The sequence below is a fragment of the Aptenodytes forsteri genome, unplaced genomic scaffold (genome assembly GCF_000699145.1).
Source record: "Aptenodytes forsteri isolate BGI_AS27 unplaced genomic scaffold, ASM69914v1 Scaffold155, whole genome shotgun sequence".
Taxonomy (NCBI): Eukaryota; Metazoa; Chordata; class Aves; order Sphenisciformes; family Spheniscidae; genus Aptenodytes; species Aptenodytes forsteri.
In genome coordinates this window covers 8,558,699-8,576,390 of record NW_008794446.1, presented here as the reverse complement: position 1 = coordinate 8,576,390, position 17,692 = coordinate 8,558,699, and the positions used below count along the sequence as shown (strand labels likewise).

The window sequence follows — 17,692 nt, the reverse complement described above, 5'->3', positions numbered from 1 at the left end:
GCAGTGCATGTCGTTTTACTGTCAGAGCCAGAGACCTTCCCTTCCCTTTGAGGGCACTGAATGGTGTTGAACAGGGCTCGGTAGGCATGGGCCAGGCCCCAGCACGTTGCAATGATCTGCATCTCTCTGGAGTTGCCAGGGTGACAGCATACTTTTCCCAAATATTCTACTAACTTTTCAGGATTCTGCACTTGCTCAGGGGTGAAGTTCCAACACACTGGGGGTGCCCATTGGCCTAGGTACTTGCCCATCTTGTCCCACACACTGCCACTCATATAATTTTTCAGCCTTGGGGCAGATCTCTGGATGATATTCTTAAATATCTTAGTTTTTAATATCAGAAATAAGTGGAAAACTTACACTGCTTACTTTCTTATCTTGTAGCTTATTTTTTCCTGAGCCTATATTAAATTGCCTATTATTAATATTTATATAAATAGTATTGCAGCATTTCAAGCTGCTAAGTTACAAAGGACATAATTTAGTTTTTAGTATATTAAAAAATAGAATTAGAAAACTAGTTGTATGGATCAGTTGTCCACCACTAATGAGGTATCAAACCAAAGTAAATAGCAAGTCTGTCTTAGCTATGTTGGTGGTGTGCAGAGACAATTCAAATGTCATTTCACTGTATTCCTCAAATGAGGCTTTGTCATGGTGGCAGTGCCCCCAGTCTCTCTTTAGCAGTGAGGGAGTTGGATCCAATAAAATGGAGCTTGTTTTCAGTTATCTCAAGAGTCTCAGCTACGGAAGGTGGTAACCAGGAATATAAAAGCTTAAATATAATACCTGTCATTTTGTGCTTATAAAATAAAGTGGTCATGAAATCCTGATCTAGACTGGGATTATGGAATAGAAACCTCCATAAAAATTTGGTAGCCCGCAAGCACGTTGACTTTTACCTTTTATATCCAAAACCCTATGCCGTATAGCTTCTGAATTGCATATGATCTTTAGTTTAATTTTATTGAGGGTGTATAAATGGGTTTGAATGATGCCTGAGGCTTGATCTAGACTGGGATTAGAAACTAGAAACCTCCATAAAAATTTGGTAGCCCGCAAGCACGTTACCTTTTATATTTTTTTTTTTTTTTTAATTTTCATGTGTCCTGTTTTAGTTAAAATTTACAGGATTGAAAAAATAAAGTGGTCATGAAATCCTGATCTAGACTGGGATTATGGAATAGAACCTCCATAACCTGGGTGTAGCCCCAATATTTTTTTTTTTTTTTAATTTTCATGTGTCCTGTTTTAGTTAACATTTACAGGATCCTGAAACAATATTCTGGTTTATATTACCATATGATAGTTGTCTCGTTTCTGAATCTTTCTTTTGAAAAAGCTAGGAAGATGGGGTGAATATGGGTTATGGGATATACTGTTGTTACTGCTTGTGTTTAGATGTGAGCACTTAAGTATTTTCCCAAACTAATGTCTAGTAAGTGTTGCGTCACCCTGTCCTTCTAGGCTGCTTAGATAATGCCCCAAGTCTCCTCCACATGTTTTCTATCAGTTTGTTCTTATTTTAGAACAAAAATTATAGATCCCCAAATTGCTTCTGTCAAGTGTTTGTAAGCTATGAGTTAGATATAATTGCTTTAAAAGACTTGAAAATGTTTCTAGTAGTATTACTGCTCTTCTCAATTTCAGTTTGTATGTTTGAAGAGAGAATTCTGGGTCCTCTGAAACTACTTGAGCATGTTCTAATAGTAAATTGGGCTTAGTCCAGGAGTAGTCGTTGTGTCCACTGTGTCAGTAGATGAAAAGCAGAGCAACTGCAGTCTTCTCTCAATTCCTTTAGCGCGTACAGTTGTGAGATGGAACAAATGTCTTGGACTTCCCTTTGAAACACACACAGACACTGTGGAAAGCTGACTCCAAATCAAGTCCCAATTAATTCCTACTCTTATTCATTTGATGGCAACTGAAAAGGCTGATGTGAGTGGGATGTTGTAAAGAGCATTAAGACTCCCAAAGTGATGGGAAAAGGAAAAAAATCACCATTGAATTTATGGATATAATGTTAAGGGGATGGGGGGGTGTACACACACACTATTTTTGTGAAAACTGAGAAGCTAAATATGCTTTGAAGAGCTGAGTTGAGAATTTGTGTTGGAGACATTTTTATTGAAGAATAGCAGCCTCAGTACACGGGACAAGAGATAATCAAGTGGGATCATGGCTGGACGTACTCATACTGCTGAAAAATGGACCTGAATATAATCCACGTGTAACGACGAGCAGCTTTCAGATACAGAGGCTATAGTAAATTGGTCAAAGCTGTGCTGGAAATCCTTTTTGATCTAGAGCACCTATTGTGGCGTGGGGGATGAGGGCAGGAATAGATTGCCTTTGAGATCTGCTGAACCGCTGTTTATCCCTGTAGTGTTAAAATAAAAAAAATACTGTTACGGGGAGGTGTGTACTTCATGTTTGGCTTGCCTATCTAAAGGGCTGACTGAAGCAGAGATGCAAAAGCCCAGTGAATAAAGTGTACTCTAAGGTCCTGCAGGGAGATGCTAAGTCTATGCCTTTGGAGGGCAGGTTGTCATTTACTTTCTGAAAATAATTGTTTACACATAAGTAATACTAGTTTCAACAAGAAATCATTGATCACGTTGTTGCTATGGTTCAAGACTTTGTGACTCTTCCCTCTAGAACTGATCTATTCCATGACTGATTCTCTGTCCTTGCAACAGAAATAAGACAATGCATACCTTGTTCAAGGTTTTTTTCCTGAAGATTTTTCATTTTGAGTATTCTGCTTTAGGGTTTGGTTTACTTTTAAGAAAAGAACTTCATACCATGGGCTTGTTATGCTGCCATGATGGGACAAAGCCATTTAGATGAATTTCCCTTCTGCCTTTCTACACTTCTGTGGCTGCCCTAAATGGCACTTCTAACGTAACAGCTATTACTTTCCAAGTTACATCTAAATTAACAAGCATGTTCTTAGTGTTCTATCACACAGTTTATGCATCTCTCTCTTATTCTAACATTACTCAAAGGCAGCTCAGGCTGCCTTCCCTGCATGCTTCAAAATAATCCCTGCATCTAGAAGCAGCTAGGTGGAGGTAATTCATTAACACTTTACCCTTGCCTACTGAACTCCTGACACTATAGATCACATATAGCTGTATTATGAATAGCATTCATGATGTTTTCTGTAGGAGGCAATGCTTACCTGTTATCTCTGATACATACTCGAAGTAAAAAGGTAACTTACCAAGAACAGTTTTGGTTCTTAAAGATTTCTTTTTTTCATTCATGAAACTCCCTGATGAAGAACAAGTTTATTCTTCTAAAATTCTTACTTGGGATTCAGAGTTAGCTGGGAAATGGAGGAATAGTTGCATCTGCTTCACCCCTTACATCCTAGGATGAGAGACAAATTGGTCCACAAAATTTAGACAAGACCCAAATGAACAATATCATTAGTCACACTCTAGATCTGTGCACACATTGCATTGACAATGAGTTCTGCACAGGCAACAGCATGTTGACGGACTGCAGTTACTGGAATGTAGATAATGGGGGATTTTCTTGACAAGATGATGTGGTGTGTAACCCAGGTCCAGACATTGCAGGAGGAAGAGTTTCACGTTATGTTTTGAAGTAGTTCTTGATGCAAAGCATCAGTAACAAGTGAGAGAACAGAAGACATCAGGCTTGTGACAGCCACTTTGGGATTATGATGAGACAACCAGTTGGGTTTTTATTTCTGTGCTTTAAAAATATTTAGGCATTGAGTTGAAGATACTGATGTGACCAAAGGATTGGTTTAACTGTCTACTAGAGAACTAACGAAACTTATGTTAAGTAACGCATATTGAGAATATACTCTTTTTTGCTTGTGAACCAGTCCCATTTTTTCTTAATATTTTAATTGTTTACAGGTTCCCATGTGCAACTTGCATGAAACTATTTTTTTAAAATCTTAACTTGCTCATGCCATACTTGTTATTTTGTATGATTGGTTACCTTATTCGGTTTCTTGAGAGAACAAAAAGAGGGGTTATGAAGTTCTGCTTCTTATTAACTAATATTTGAGAAATTTCTAGCATTCTCTAATAGTTTCAATTATTATCCAAGTTGGTTGTGCATAACTGATACAAATTCACAAAAGAAAGTAAAATGAGTTGGTGTTACTGTTGCTGAAAATGTAGGTAGATTTTCTTCAACGGATCTTGTTTTATAGCTGAAACAAATGTTCAATTTGTTTACCTTGATAGAAGAGGGTGGAGGAGTTAAAATTTGCTCACCTAGTCATTCAGTTTTTCCAAAGCTTTGTTTTCAGTCCTGCTTTTTGGTTTAAGTCATAAAGGGTGTTTTTAAATACCAAGAATTTGGCAAGGATTTTGAGCCTTTTCTGCCTCTCATTTAAGGCACGGTCTGTGGCACGTATGATATAAAGACAGGCAAAGGCAGCCTAGTCAGTAGGGCGCAAGGCTGGGAGCTCTGACTCCAGCTTTGCCATTTACCTGCTGTGAGTGAAGTGAGCAGGCCATGGTCTGCTTGTAGGGTGGGAGGGAAGGCAGAAGTACGTGTGCATTACGTATTTAGACTGAGAACTTGGAGTTACGGTTCTTCTGTTGTACAATTTCAGTGGGACTTTTGGGTGCTACTGTTGTATGGATAATGGTATAATAGACTTGTGATTTAGGATATAATTGTTTACAGTCACTGAGGTAGACTGTGTTAGTGCTGTAATATCCAAGTTGTCATAGCAAGTCGAAGTGTGTTAGCAATGTGGCATACTGTTGTAGATCCATGTTAGTATAAAGTATTACAAATATTGGTAATGAAGTGGCTGGTGTTCATAACTCCAAGGAGAACAAACTTGCAATCCTGATATAACTTATGTTTTAAAATATTTTTCCCTCCCTCATAAGGCTTTGGCAGCTCGACCACATCTGGGTTTAACTTCAGCAATCCCGGCATCACAGCATCAGCTGGCCTGACGTTCGGGGTGTCTAATCCTGCATCTGCAGGCTTTGGGACAGGAGGGCAACTTCTTCAGCTGAAGAAACCTCCAGCTGGAAACAAGCGAGGGAAAAGATAGGCACCCCTTTTAGGGAAGGGGAAAAGCAAATCAACTTTGTTCATCTGAAAAGTCTATTTTTCTAGATTGATGCATTAATTAAACTGCATCCCAGGAGATTTATAAAAATTTTGCTACTTTTCCCTAGTCTGAAATACAAAATGAAATCATATTGAACAGCTATTTTCTTGTGAATAGAATCCCGTTTATGTATTTTTATTTTTGGCCCTAGTTTTAGAAATGTTCTATACTGCATTATTATTAAAGAATCTTGTAAAACCATCTATTTAACCTAATGTTAGTAGCAGAATATTTTTTGTTAATAAGCTTTATACCATATGAATATATGCATATTTGTTTTTTGTACAGATAAAATATATTCTAGTACAAATACTAGAGTTCATATCTTCTGTTCCTGGATATGGCCTTTAAATCTACTTCAGGGTGTTTTTGTGTATATGGATGTAAATATATACAGTACAGTGCACACATCTGTGTGTATGTATGTGTATATATATGTATAAAATACAGATGTGCAAACCTTGCCCCATAGACGGGTCTCCTTTTCTTTGTGTGTGCTGTTTATTCATGTTGCCCTGTGGTCCCATATCTTGATGTTCCTAGGAGTTTCAAATAGTGGGTCCCAGGCTATGTCATCATTGCTTCTTGTGTTTTGTTGTTCAAGACCAGCTGAAATACAATGTTTACTGTTTCATAAAGTTTGGTAAATAGTGGTTAGTAGCTGGATTTTTTAACCTTTTTCTTGACCCATTTAGCAGCAAACTCTAAAGAAGAATGAGATTTTGACACAGACATTTCATAGGTAATGTTCCCAAACTGTTTGGTTTTGTTTTTTCCCATGAGCTGAACAAGTAGCGCGTTGCAGGATTTCAGCTGAAAGCTCAGGATGCCACAAGGTCTGTGTGCAGAGTTGTCGGGCTGGATAAGCTTTTCCCTGCAATTGGGGGAGACAAGATGTTCTATTCTAATGAAAACCCAAATTAGCTGTTACAAAACAGAGTTGATCCACTAGCTTCTCATCAGCGCTACTAGCACTGACTTAAAAGCAGTTGCATATCTGCTTTCAATACGAGGTATAGTACTATAAGTTGCTGCTAAAGAATGGAGAAGGAAAATGATGTAATTTGAAGGTTAAAGGTATTGCAACAGTAGTTTATGAATCTTGCATATTACAACATCATAGATTGTTGTGCTACATCTCCAATTCGGTGTGCACAGCTAGGAAAACATCTTAAGGAGGTACTGCCTTATGTGAGATAAATAATAGATCAATTGAATCTTTGCAAATAAAGATACAGGTTGAAGTGTGAACGTGGAACTTTGGAGCCGAGTTGCTTCTTATGTAGAAAATGTTTTGTATATAACATGCATCAAATGAATATTCACAATCATTTTCACAAAAGCACCTTTTTTTCTAAAACCGTTACAGTGCATAAGATTTTTCTAGTACCAGGTCATTTGCTTTCTATTGTTAAAGTGTTATTACCATTTTGTATGTTTTGGAAATGATGTCTGCATTCAGCAGTGATTTGCTCTTTGACAAATGTTCAGTTTGTCACTTGATCTGATAAAATTAAGGGAAACTGAGCACAGAATTCTTCACTTTTGTACTTGTGTGTTATTGCATCTTTGTGAGCAGTCCCTTAGGAAGGGATATAATGTGGGGTTTTTTATGTCTCGGAAAAATAAAGCTTACAGTTTATTTTTATTTCAACCTTTTTTTTAAACTTTTATTGGGCTGCAGTCAAAACCGTAATGTTTGTATTCCTTTGTTATTGCTTTTTTAATAGTTAATATGTTAAACCACTGGACTCTCTTGTAATGTATTAATTTGTGAAACTAATTCTGAATGTGTACCATTTGTCCATATGTGCAACTTACCATTGTGCAAACAATAAAACAATAATGCTGTGATCCTTGTAATACACACTTGCCTATTTGAAAGATCATTTCCTGTTGTTCTCCTGTGTTATAGGAGAAACAAAAACGTCATCGGCTAATATGTAGAATTGTTTTTCCTAAGATTTATATAGTGCAAAATTGTTCTTGCTGAAGTTAGGGCCTTGATCTCTGGATTGACAGGGGTGTGAAAGGAGGTATTGTATTACGGGTTTGTCTAGAATCTCTTCACAGTGTGCTATATAAACGTGGGTCATGCTGCAAGGTAATGCAGCACTAGGTATGGCTTTGTAAATTGGAAAGCAGTCTGAGCCTCCTGGGTACCTGTGTTCTGTTTCTTTTCACATTAAGGCAACAGTTACGCCCTTAATTCAGCCTAAGTGAAAAAGTGATTATGTAATAGAATAATCACATGCTGGAGTACAAACTAAAGTCAAAACGGGATTTGAAATAAATATTCTCAGGCTATTACTTGGGTGGTTGAATTTAGCCATGATTTCCAGGGATCAGCATTATATACACCGTTTCAAATGATTTTTTTTTCCAATTTAAAGACGTAATATAATTAGAGTGCAAAATACAGATACATTCAAGGTGTGGCTTGGTTTTCTACAAAAAGCTGACCTGTACTTAAACACCATGAAATGAAATCAAGTCTGGATTATTTGTTCTGTAAAGAAAGAAAAATACGTACTGGAGGAAGGTTGAAGTCACATACGTAGGATGTGGTTCTCTATTAGTTTGTACCTTGTTGTACAGCTGTGGTGTAAACTTACTTATGTGACCTCTTTCTTGAAGTAACTTGTTTTTTCTTCACTGTTCTCCCTACAATGAATGTAGCAAGAGGTAGGATAGCATTATGCCTTAGATTGCTTGCTTCATGAACCTCTTCCTGGTCCAGCATCTCCGTTTTCTTTATGCTCACATTTGTCTCTGTTCCTGACGAGCTGGCTAGCTAGATACTATCGCACTTCCTGCTTTCTTGCAGATCGGGAGGGAGGAGTTTGAAATAAGGTGGAGTTGGATAAAGTTAATGCATCTTGCTCACCACAGGAAATCCAAATCCAGTTATGACCCCCTCCATCAACGTATTCATAACATAACTGTATTTTGAACCTCGATTGCTTTTATAGCATAATTTTTAAAATTCAAGTTCAGGAATACAGGTTTAGTGCCGATTTTCCCTCTTTGACATCTGTGGTAATTCTTTGGTGTTTTTCCAGTCTGCTGCTCATGTTAATAGTAGAAATAATCCAGTCGGTCATGTCAACTCTTACGTGGTGTTGGTTCTAATACCTGGAATGTCTCAGCAGAAGATACGAAAGAAGCACCTTACGGGTTCTTAGTGAGAAATTAAGAGTAACTGTATAGAAAAATCCATCTGTACTGTAGAGCGTAAATGCCTTACGCTCTAGAAAAGTTTGTTTCCCTAAAACTCTTATTCAGGTTTATAAGAACAAAGAACTGGCTATGCGCAAAAATTTCCAGCAATAAATTATGCAGTTTTCAGACTAATTGCTGGGATTGTGCTGTCAGGCTGTTTCCCTCTTCCCTCTCATTAAGTACCTTGGCTAGCATCTCCAGACACTGATGGACGGTTAAAGTATCACAGTAGTAGATTTGTACAACTTCTCATGAAAATCAGCTGTTGGGCTTGGGGAAGGGGAGTGACACCGAATTTATGCCCGCAGCAGCTACCTGCTGTGACAGTCCCCACGGAGCTTCAACCCAGCTGTAACATGCAACCTCCACCCAACCAGCCAGGTAGGTTGCTTAAAAGGAGGATGGAGGTGGTGAGGGGGGAGGAGAAGTGTGGGGAGAGATGAGGGGATGTAGAACATAAGGCTTCCTACTGTGAATGGGACAATTTAGTTTGGGGTCATTTCTTCTGAACTCAGTGTTGAATACTTATATGCCGGTATTTTTGTAGTCTCAAATCAACTGAGTTCGTAATATAATTTTTTGTATTGGTTGAATGTTGCATTTAGTAGGTAGAAATAGATGATCGTAGCAGTTTCATTTTCTACATGGGTGACTTTTTTTTACTTGTAGGGAAAAAAAAAAATTACAACTTAACTCCATAATCAAAGGAATTAAAAAAAATAAAAGGGAGTCCTATCAAGATTCCAGTAGCTCTGTTGGAGAATGCTGCTTTCACCAGGTGGCAGGAGGCTGCCAGTTGCATACTGCCACTACAAAGCCCTTGCAGGCATAGCTGTCACGCAGTATGTCACCTTTGGTTTCCAGGTCATTCACATTTTCTCACACTTTTTTTTTGAGGTAGTAGGATTTTTTTGAACTTCAGTATTTGAACAGTCCTTCTGACCCATTTGACTCCTGTTGTTATGAGGTTTATTATTTAATGCTTTTTTACTCAGCCTCAGGAATTTAATCTTTATAGCCCATTGCTGCAGTTGAAATGCCACAGTGAGGAGGTGAGTAGGCTACATGTTACTTTAGCTTGGATAACTTTTCCAAAGAATGGCTTACTTTCTGTTTTCTTACCTTTTAGAAGTAAGGCAATTCTAGCTTATTATGAACGGGTTCTGATTAAGTTTAGAAGCTTCTACAAACTCGAAAAGCTTCTGGGATGATTTTACTTTTGTTTGAGTATAGATACCCTGCCCCCACCAGAATATTGGGTCAATTCTATTGAACGCTTGCATGGAAAACTCGGAATACATACTCCTGTCCTAAACAGGTCAATAGCTGAACAGGCAAAATATATTTTACTGGTTTGTTCAACTAATGTTTCACAGACTGATGGATTTCCCTCTTTCTCTTTTTCTTCAATGCAGGTGTCGCTCTACAGAGTGTGCTCGAGCAGCAGCAGGACAGCAGCTTTCTAGAACATCGTGTAATTGCTTCCAAAATTTAGTTCTGATTAGAGGCTGGTCTATACCTCCTGGGCAAGAAATCCCTTGCTGGCTCTGTGTATTTGATGTGGCACGTTGTGGTAACAGGATATGCTTCAGATGGTGATCCCAGTCACAAAAGCAAGCTAGGATGATGAGGTTTTGATCAGACACTATGGTGTAGTAAAAAGGGAAAGAAACACAGACTTGACAAATACTCAAGATCAAGTATTTATTATATGAAACTTGAAATTCTGAAAAATGTATTCTTAATAAGAGAGGGGGGTAAGTTCTCATGAAGAAAAAATTGGGGCAGGCAGCTTGAGTAGACGTTCAGTTGGGTGAAACCTTGGGGAAAAAAATATGCACAAACTATGTACAGTTGGGTAGCTAAAGCCAGTCTGTTAACTCCATGGTTAAGTACCTAAGTAGAAGCTACTCTAAACTGAAAAAACACCAAATCCCTTCCCTTCCCTTCCCTTCCCTTCCCTTCCCTTCCCTTCCCTTCCCTTCCCTTCCCTTGCCATCCCTTGACTTTTGCCTTCTTACCTTACCTTCCCTTGCCTTGCCTTCTTGCCTTCTTGCCTTCCCTTCCCTCCCTTCCTTCCCTTCCCCTCATAGAGGAATCGAACCTTTGAGCTGTTGTTCTATCCAGGGATAAGGTAAGGTATATGTGATAAAGGAGTCCTTACTGAAAAAAGTCCACCATGCAAACAAAGGCTTGGGATGGGTGGGCCCAAATGCTAAATGGATGCAATGGCAGTGAGCAGTTAGGCCAGCGCTGCCCTAGTCCTTAGTGAGGGGACATCTCTCCATCTCTGCTGGAGATGGGTGGAGGAGTGATGGTGAGCATACCTGTATCTTACCAGTGTGTTGCCTTTGTTTCGTGCAGCTGTGCTTGGCACAGCTCTCCAGTGTGTTGCCTCCTTTATCCTTAGCGGCAATGCCAAACGCAGCTACAGTGGTCTGATTTAGCATCAGGTTGGACAAAGTGAACCGACAGAAGTGATAGCAAAAGGAACATGCTAGCCTTAAAGCCGTGGAAATGAGTCTTAGCAATGGACATTGTATCAATTTCAAATAGGAATGGTCTTTTTTCTTTTTACCTTTTATTTTGGCTGCTGACTAGGGGAACTGGTGACTGAAGGAACTCCATGCAGCTAACATCGTCATTGCTTACCCCCATGGTAGCAGTGTAATCCTTAAACTACAAGAATAGCTTTCAACGAGCAGGCAGGTGTTCGTGTACCTCTGGCAGCCAAACCAGAAGCGAGCCTTATCCCCGGGGAGGGCGAGACCTGCTTTGGCTGGCTTCTGCAGTACAGACCACAAGGGCAAAGCTCCTACTTGATCCCGTGGTAGCGAAGTGAAGTTGATGCTGAGCTTTGCTCTGAGAGTAAAGAGGGAAGGCTTTTAACATTGTTTATGTTGGCTTCAGGCACGGTAATGCTCCGTCAGTGCCAATAGCAACCTCCTGCTTGTATTGGAGATGTGCAGAAGTGGCTGGAACTGCAGGGAGGCTGTGGCAGCTCATCCAGATTGCCCTGTGCGGGGCAAGAATCGCTGTACTGAAGATGTAGGTCTAATGCAAATGCCTATTAGCTTAAATTTATACTTTATTAGTAACAATATTTAGCTAGAAATGCTCTTCTGAGTAATTTGTCACTTTACACTTGAGAAGTGTCACCTTCCTCATCACCTCTCCCCACGCTCTATTTCTAGCACCGCAGCAGCCAGTACAGCTGTTATTTGTTGCTCTGTCATGGTGATACCCGCACTGTGGTGGTAAGGGGGTTTGCCAGGCTTCAGAGCTGCTGAGAAGTACTGGGGCAAAAGGGATACTTGGAGAAGATTGTGGGCTCAGGCAGATGGATGGTGGTAGGATTCCAGCAGCGACAGAAATAGTAACATTAAAAACCAGATACTGGTGCAGGGTGCTGGGTGTATCGTTTAAAGTTAGTCCTGAGAATGGAGGGGGGGGTGTGTGTTTGAAATCCAAAGCCTCATTGCTAGGTTATATCATCTTGAAGGTAAGTTGTATTTGATCTATACTATTGATGTCAAGTAAAATAGCAATGATGCAGGCAGGTACAGTCTTTTTTACTTCTTTTGTAAGCAGTATAGAATGTCCTGATCTAGAAAATATTCTCATAAATATTGTTAATTTTCTGCACCAAGTTGCTGCTTCTTGTTCATCTGCACTAATAATCCCTATGCAAAATTGAAACCTGCAAATTAAGTTGTAGTTTAAGTCCTGTTGAACCATACCAAGAGGAGAAGCACCTTTTTCTTGTCTGGAGCTCATTAATCTTACTGTACAGGCAGCAATCTGGGCTACAGCTGCATAGTGATGCTGTTTTCACTGTATTGTGCCTAAATCCTTGTCTCGCGCTCTGGCATTAGGAGGTGAGCAACAGTAAAATTCTGTTTCTCTTACTGCATTCAATGAAATGCTCATGCTTTATGCTCTGTGCAGCATAAACTGGAATGTGAATGTGGAAAATTCCTGTACTTTGGGGTTTTTCTTTTTTCAATTGAAATAACTTTATAATAATGATGTCTTGTCAAATTGGCCAGTCTCACTGGGAGGACAGGCTGTGGAAAGATGGGTTTAGTCCATAATAAGTAATTCTTCCCCTCTTCTTGTCTGAGGAGGGGGGGGAAGAAAGCTAAAATTCTTTCCTTTTTGCTAGTGGCTCGAGTGGTTGGTTACAGCAGAAATAATAATTCGATTAGGAAACGGCACCCCTTTCAATCTGAAGATGTGCACTTCAGCTTTGTCTCTTATACTGTAACGGCAATCTGTTGTGTCTGCAGTAAGTGGGAGCTCCAAAAATCAATGTACTAAGACTCCTGGGAGAAGAGCATGACAGTTGTATTGTCCGACTACTCGGCTGTGATCAATGCTAACAAACTCCCTAAGGCCCTGGTCTGCCGAGGCTCAGTGTTGAAACTGGGGGATGTTTTCTGAGAAACAGCCTCCTCCTTAACTTGTTGCAATGTTGCCCTCGTGAATTTGGAGGAAGATGTCCCCCAGCACTTACAGATGCTGTTACTCGGTCACCTCGCTCCCCTCAGCCTGCATCCCTTAACCCTGTTATCGAGACAGCGGTGCATTTTGGAGCCAGCCATGCGATACTGGAGGTGTCTGCATTGGCTGTGATAAGGTGGTGCCAGCGCTGATGTCTGGTGTCACTTTTGTGTATGCCAAGACAGTGAGAACTGATAGCAGAAGCCAAATCTTTGTGTATCGACATGCTTGGTGCTGGTGCAGCCACTGCAGATTCGCAGCCCAGCTCTTGAGGTGTGTGTGAACTTCATATCACTTCATTCGAAGTTATTTTTACAGTCCTTTGACTCTTTCTGTGAGATTTTTTTTTTTCCTTGGGTCATCTTGTTCTAATTATTTTTCAGGAAATGAGAGCCAATAAAAGAAAGCCTTTCTGCTATGAATACACATGTATTTTAAAATGTAGATATTAAATATGTTCCCTAAGCAGAAATAAAAAACAGTCTGGCTTATGCAAGTAATACCACAATCAGAGTACCAGTTTGGGCCTTTTATTTAAACACCATCAGCATATTTATACTTACCACAGGTATAGCTACACTAGTGTAAAAGGTAGCTAATAACCAGGGCAGGAAGAGAAGGAAACCCTACTAAGTTAAGCTCATATATTCTGGTAACTATCCTCATCTGGGAAATTACATTAGCATAACCTGTCAGTAAGGACTGCGCTCTTGATTACAGCAGTTCTCCGTACAAAACCCATAGCGATGGTGTTTCAATAACACTACCCTTCCCACTAACTGCACATGGGGGCAGCAAGGCATTGCTTTACCAGTGGGAAATACTGTTTTACCTGAGAAGTGACTTTGCCAGGATAGATGTACAAGATGCAGGGATTTCTGACTCCAAGGTGATTTGTTCCTAAGTTTAAAAAAACCCAAACGACAAAACAGTTTTTTTAAATAACTAAACCCCTACATACTCAGCTTGGCTTTCAGATGGGAACTGATTCCATTCTTTTCTATTACCAGGAAGAGGAATCTCTACTGATGAGGTGTTAAGCTGCAATATGTAAGTGTACAAACTGCAATAAAATCCATCTCTTGCGGTAAGCATGGCCTGGCTTTTACATGCCAAGTGATCTAAACGATAGTACCATGATGATGAATTCTAGCTTTTCCCTGGGAGAAGTGAGGGAGAAGACTTCATGTTATGAGTTTCAATTTACAGTCCTGATTTGCAATGTTGATGGACACAACTGCAGAGACAAAGTAATTCCCGAATCCAGATTTTTCAAGGTTTCTGATGAGGTTGCAAAGTTGTTTGACAGTAATGATGTAACAGTAGATACACTAGTTAAATATAACGAGAAAGGTACGTAAATGCCTGTTTGGCATCCAGGGCTGGGCAATGAAAAGCAGGTAATCTCCCTTGTACCCAAATGACTAGGCTACCAAGAACGAAACCGAATATCCCAAAGGGGAAGAGAAGAAAGCATCCATCCACTGCCTAAAGTTTATCTCCACTGGGTTGAAAGGAAAAGGGGATAGGAGTTGCTGCCAGTTTTGTGTCTCTTTTACCATCACGGGAATGTGGCAAGTTGCAGAGCATGGGTTGGGAATACGATAGGGAAAGCAAAACATCCCTAACAGCAAGAGCCACTTAGACACCCACAGAAGCTCACGGCAGCTCGGAGACTCCTGTCGCAGGGTTTTCCTTTTCCTAGCTCTAAAGAGGCTCCAACCAAAATAGACAGAGGTACAGAATAAGGCGACAGGTCTGTGTTCCTGCTTTATTGTGGAGAATTTGTAAGATGGACACCCCAGGGGGAGGGAGAGGGACTGTTGTTTCTTACTTATTATTGTTACAGCTTCCTCTAATTTGTCCTCTCTCTTCTTTCCTTCCTGTCCAATGCACGCTGGCACAGCCAGTCCCAACAAATGTTTGCGGTACCTCGCTGTGACTGGTTCAGCAGCTCAGGCTCAAGGTGGGGTGTCCTTGGCTTTCCCCCTGTTGAACTGGGAGCTGATAAGGACAAAAGACATGCTTTTTGTATTATCCCTCTTTTCATGCCTTTCCTATTTCTGTTGTCTTTTTTCGTTTGTTCATTTAACATGGAAGCAGTTGTATTTGCCAGGAGCTTTAGCAAATGAGGCCTGCAAACCTCAGGAAAGCAAAGCATCGTGTTCTCAAGGCACATAAATACTTTTTAAAAATTCTCATCTGTAGAGGAACTGTAGTAGTAAACCAGCTAAAATGCCTTTGTTATAGTAAGGACACTGTCTGTCAATGCAGTCACTGAATGAATTTACAAGGTAAGAAGATACCGGTCTTACACAGTCACTTAAGCGTACGGTGGTGGTTATCCAGCAGCAGCTTTGCCTGCAAGGGTCAGCAAGCCAGTCCGGCATCGGCACAGGGAGCTGTGTGACAGCTCCGTGCCCGGGCACGCAGGTGTGCGGGTATCGCGCTCGTGCGGCCAGCACAACGTCTGAATCCTGGTTCCAATAGAAGCTGTAAGGTGCTGTAAATGTACTTATCCCCTACGTTCCTGCACAGGCAGTTTGCAGTTCAGAGTGTTAAAAATTATACGGAAAATGCACTTTATCAGTTTCAGACCACTAACAAAAGTAACTTTAACAAATCTTATTTTCCCTGCTCTAAGTGAGAGATTTTGCAGGCAACACAGAACAGCATGTGAGTTCCTCAGCTAACTGTGAAATAAAATGTGGTATTTGCTTTCCTGCAGTCATGCTTTTGGCTTGAGAAGGGCAAAGAACATTTCTACTCAGCCAAAGGCCTCGGAAAACTACAACTGGCAGTAGTAGTAGAAGCTTGGATACTTTTAGAAAAAAATAAAATAAATCTCTATTATCTGCTTCAACTTTATAGACTATGTGATCATTGTTGAATATCTCTAGGCTTTAAAAATCTTTGCCCACTCTAACATACATGTTAAAAGCTGCAAGATGCTCAGTTTGATGGGAAATGGAATGTGGCGGCCTTAGTGATGGGTTTAGTTTACACTGAAAAGGATTGAGTTAATGTTATGAAATTGCTAGACACAGGAAAGTAAGTTAAAAAGTTGCGGAGTAGCTACTTTTGATTTTGGGGGAGGGGTGTGTGCTTTAAATTTTAAATAATACAAATGCTACCTGATCAGCTTGTAAAGACAGCTAGAAAAAAAATCTTTGCTAATTAGTCTATTGCTAACTACATTCTAAAGCACTTCGCAAAGCGCCAAATGTTTTAAGTTTTATAAAAGTGTAGTGAGGTGTGCTGTTATCTCTGGTTTTACCCAGACAAGTCAAGACAAATTCTGAGCTTGAACATATAAAGTACTTGTTACAGATAATCTCCGCAAGGGATCTGGTGCTGGTGTTTTGCTGTGATCAAGGCTCCTAACTGGGAATAATGTGCTAGATAGTCTACTTTTTATTGTTCTTCTAATACGCTGTTACTGCTATTGAAAGAGATCCACCTTACTATCGGTGGAACCATCGCCTCGAAGGACGGGGCTGGGAAAGTATTTTGCTTGCCACATATAAAAGAATCAAGAAGCTGCTTTTCTTATTATGAAAATAAAGAAAATGATCTTGTAGGAAGACCTGTGAGTGAAGGCATTTAACAGCTGCTGTGCTGTCGCTGGGGGCTGTCACACACCCCAACAGGTCACTGATGAGAGCTCGTGGTTTTAACTCCTTCCCCAGACGATCCCTGTTCCTCGTCATGCCTCAACGCTGACCCACAGCACGGGGGTGTCTTGGGCAATGGGTGCTCTGGGCGATGCAGGTCGATTGTATGAAATCCATCATCAGTCACAACTGTCCGTGGTGTGTTCCTCTCCCCAAACCGAACGTGCTAGAGCTGACAGCTCTGGGTAACTGCTGATCAGGTTTTGAGATGGAGCATCTCAAACTCCATCATTCAAATTCCTGCAAGTTTCTTCTCGTTCGTCCAGCTGGGTTGATACAGGCGACGCAGAACCTGTCCTGCTGCAATCCCACTTTTCATCTTGATAATGACAAGCTTTTCCAAGGGTTGGCTGCTCTGGGTTACTAATCCTCTCTGGGGTAGGGCACGAGGTGTATGGGAACCACCTCTGCACCCTGCCCGTGCAGTGGTGTGGCTCTGGCTGTGGGCTGAGGTGGGAAAGGGACACGGGTGGGAAATAACTCGCTGGGAGCAGCAGTGAAGCTCAGGGGGCAAAATGCAATTACCGGGGCTGTAATTTGACCAGAATCTGCTGGTCCAGCCTAAGACCTCTGTGAAAGCCTGCAGCTTCCTAGGAGCGGCTGAAAGGAGTGAGAACAAAAGAGATGAAAATGGAGGGGGAAGGACTGGTATGTTATTAGTGAAAGACAATAATTTAATTGAAGAAGAAAAGCTTGAAAGAATGAGACAAATAAATAAACATAATTTTGCAGTCACCTTCCTTGCAGTGAAATGACTTAGCAGCAGGATTTAAAAACAGTGAGTTATCAGAGCTATCCCGTTTTCTGCCTCTGTATTAAAAGAAGTATTTTTTACTTCATCCAATGTCTTGTGAGCAAAAGCTCTGGCTGGTAATAGGCGAGTTGTTTTTAATCTCTCCATAAAAGTCAGACTTCATTGACACTTCCGCAGCTCGGACGTGTTTGAAGGAGCATCCCTGCGCCATCCCTGCGCCTTGCCTTGAGCTGCCACCGGCTGTTCAGAAGTTGGGAGGCAAAAGCACCGCGCGTATTCGCAGCGGTAGCGTGCGAGGCTGCGCCGCGCGGGGCAGCGGGGCCTGGCTGCCGCTCCTCGCGGGGGTCGGATGGCTGCTTTTTGGGGGGTGGAGGGGGGATCGGTTTCGGTCGTGGCGCCCGGCGGAGCGGCGGGGAG

General features: G+C 40.9%; 1 protein-coding gene across 1 annotated transcript in view; it reads left to right on the top strand.

Annotated features, from left to right (window-relative positions):
• NUP58 (nucleoporin 58) overlaps window positions 1-6,977 on the top strand; it is a 41,869-nt gene extending 34,892 nt beyond the window's left edge. Inside the window, exon 16 of the mRNA XM_009290240.2 lies at window positions 4,893-6,977. Within this exon, the coding sequence (XP_009288515.2) occupies window positions 4,893-5,062 (170 nt within the window). The 3' untranslated portion in view covers window positions 5,063-6,977. The remainder of the gene's footprint in view (window positions 1-4,892) is intronic.
• The last annotated feature ends 10,715 nt before the right edge of the window (window positions 6,978-17,692 follow it).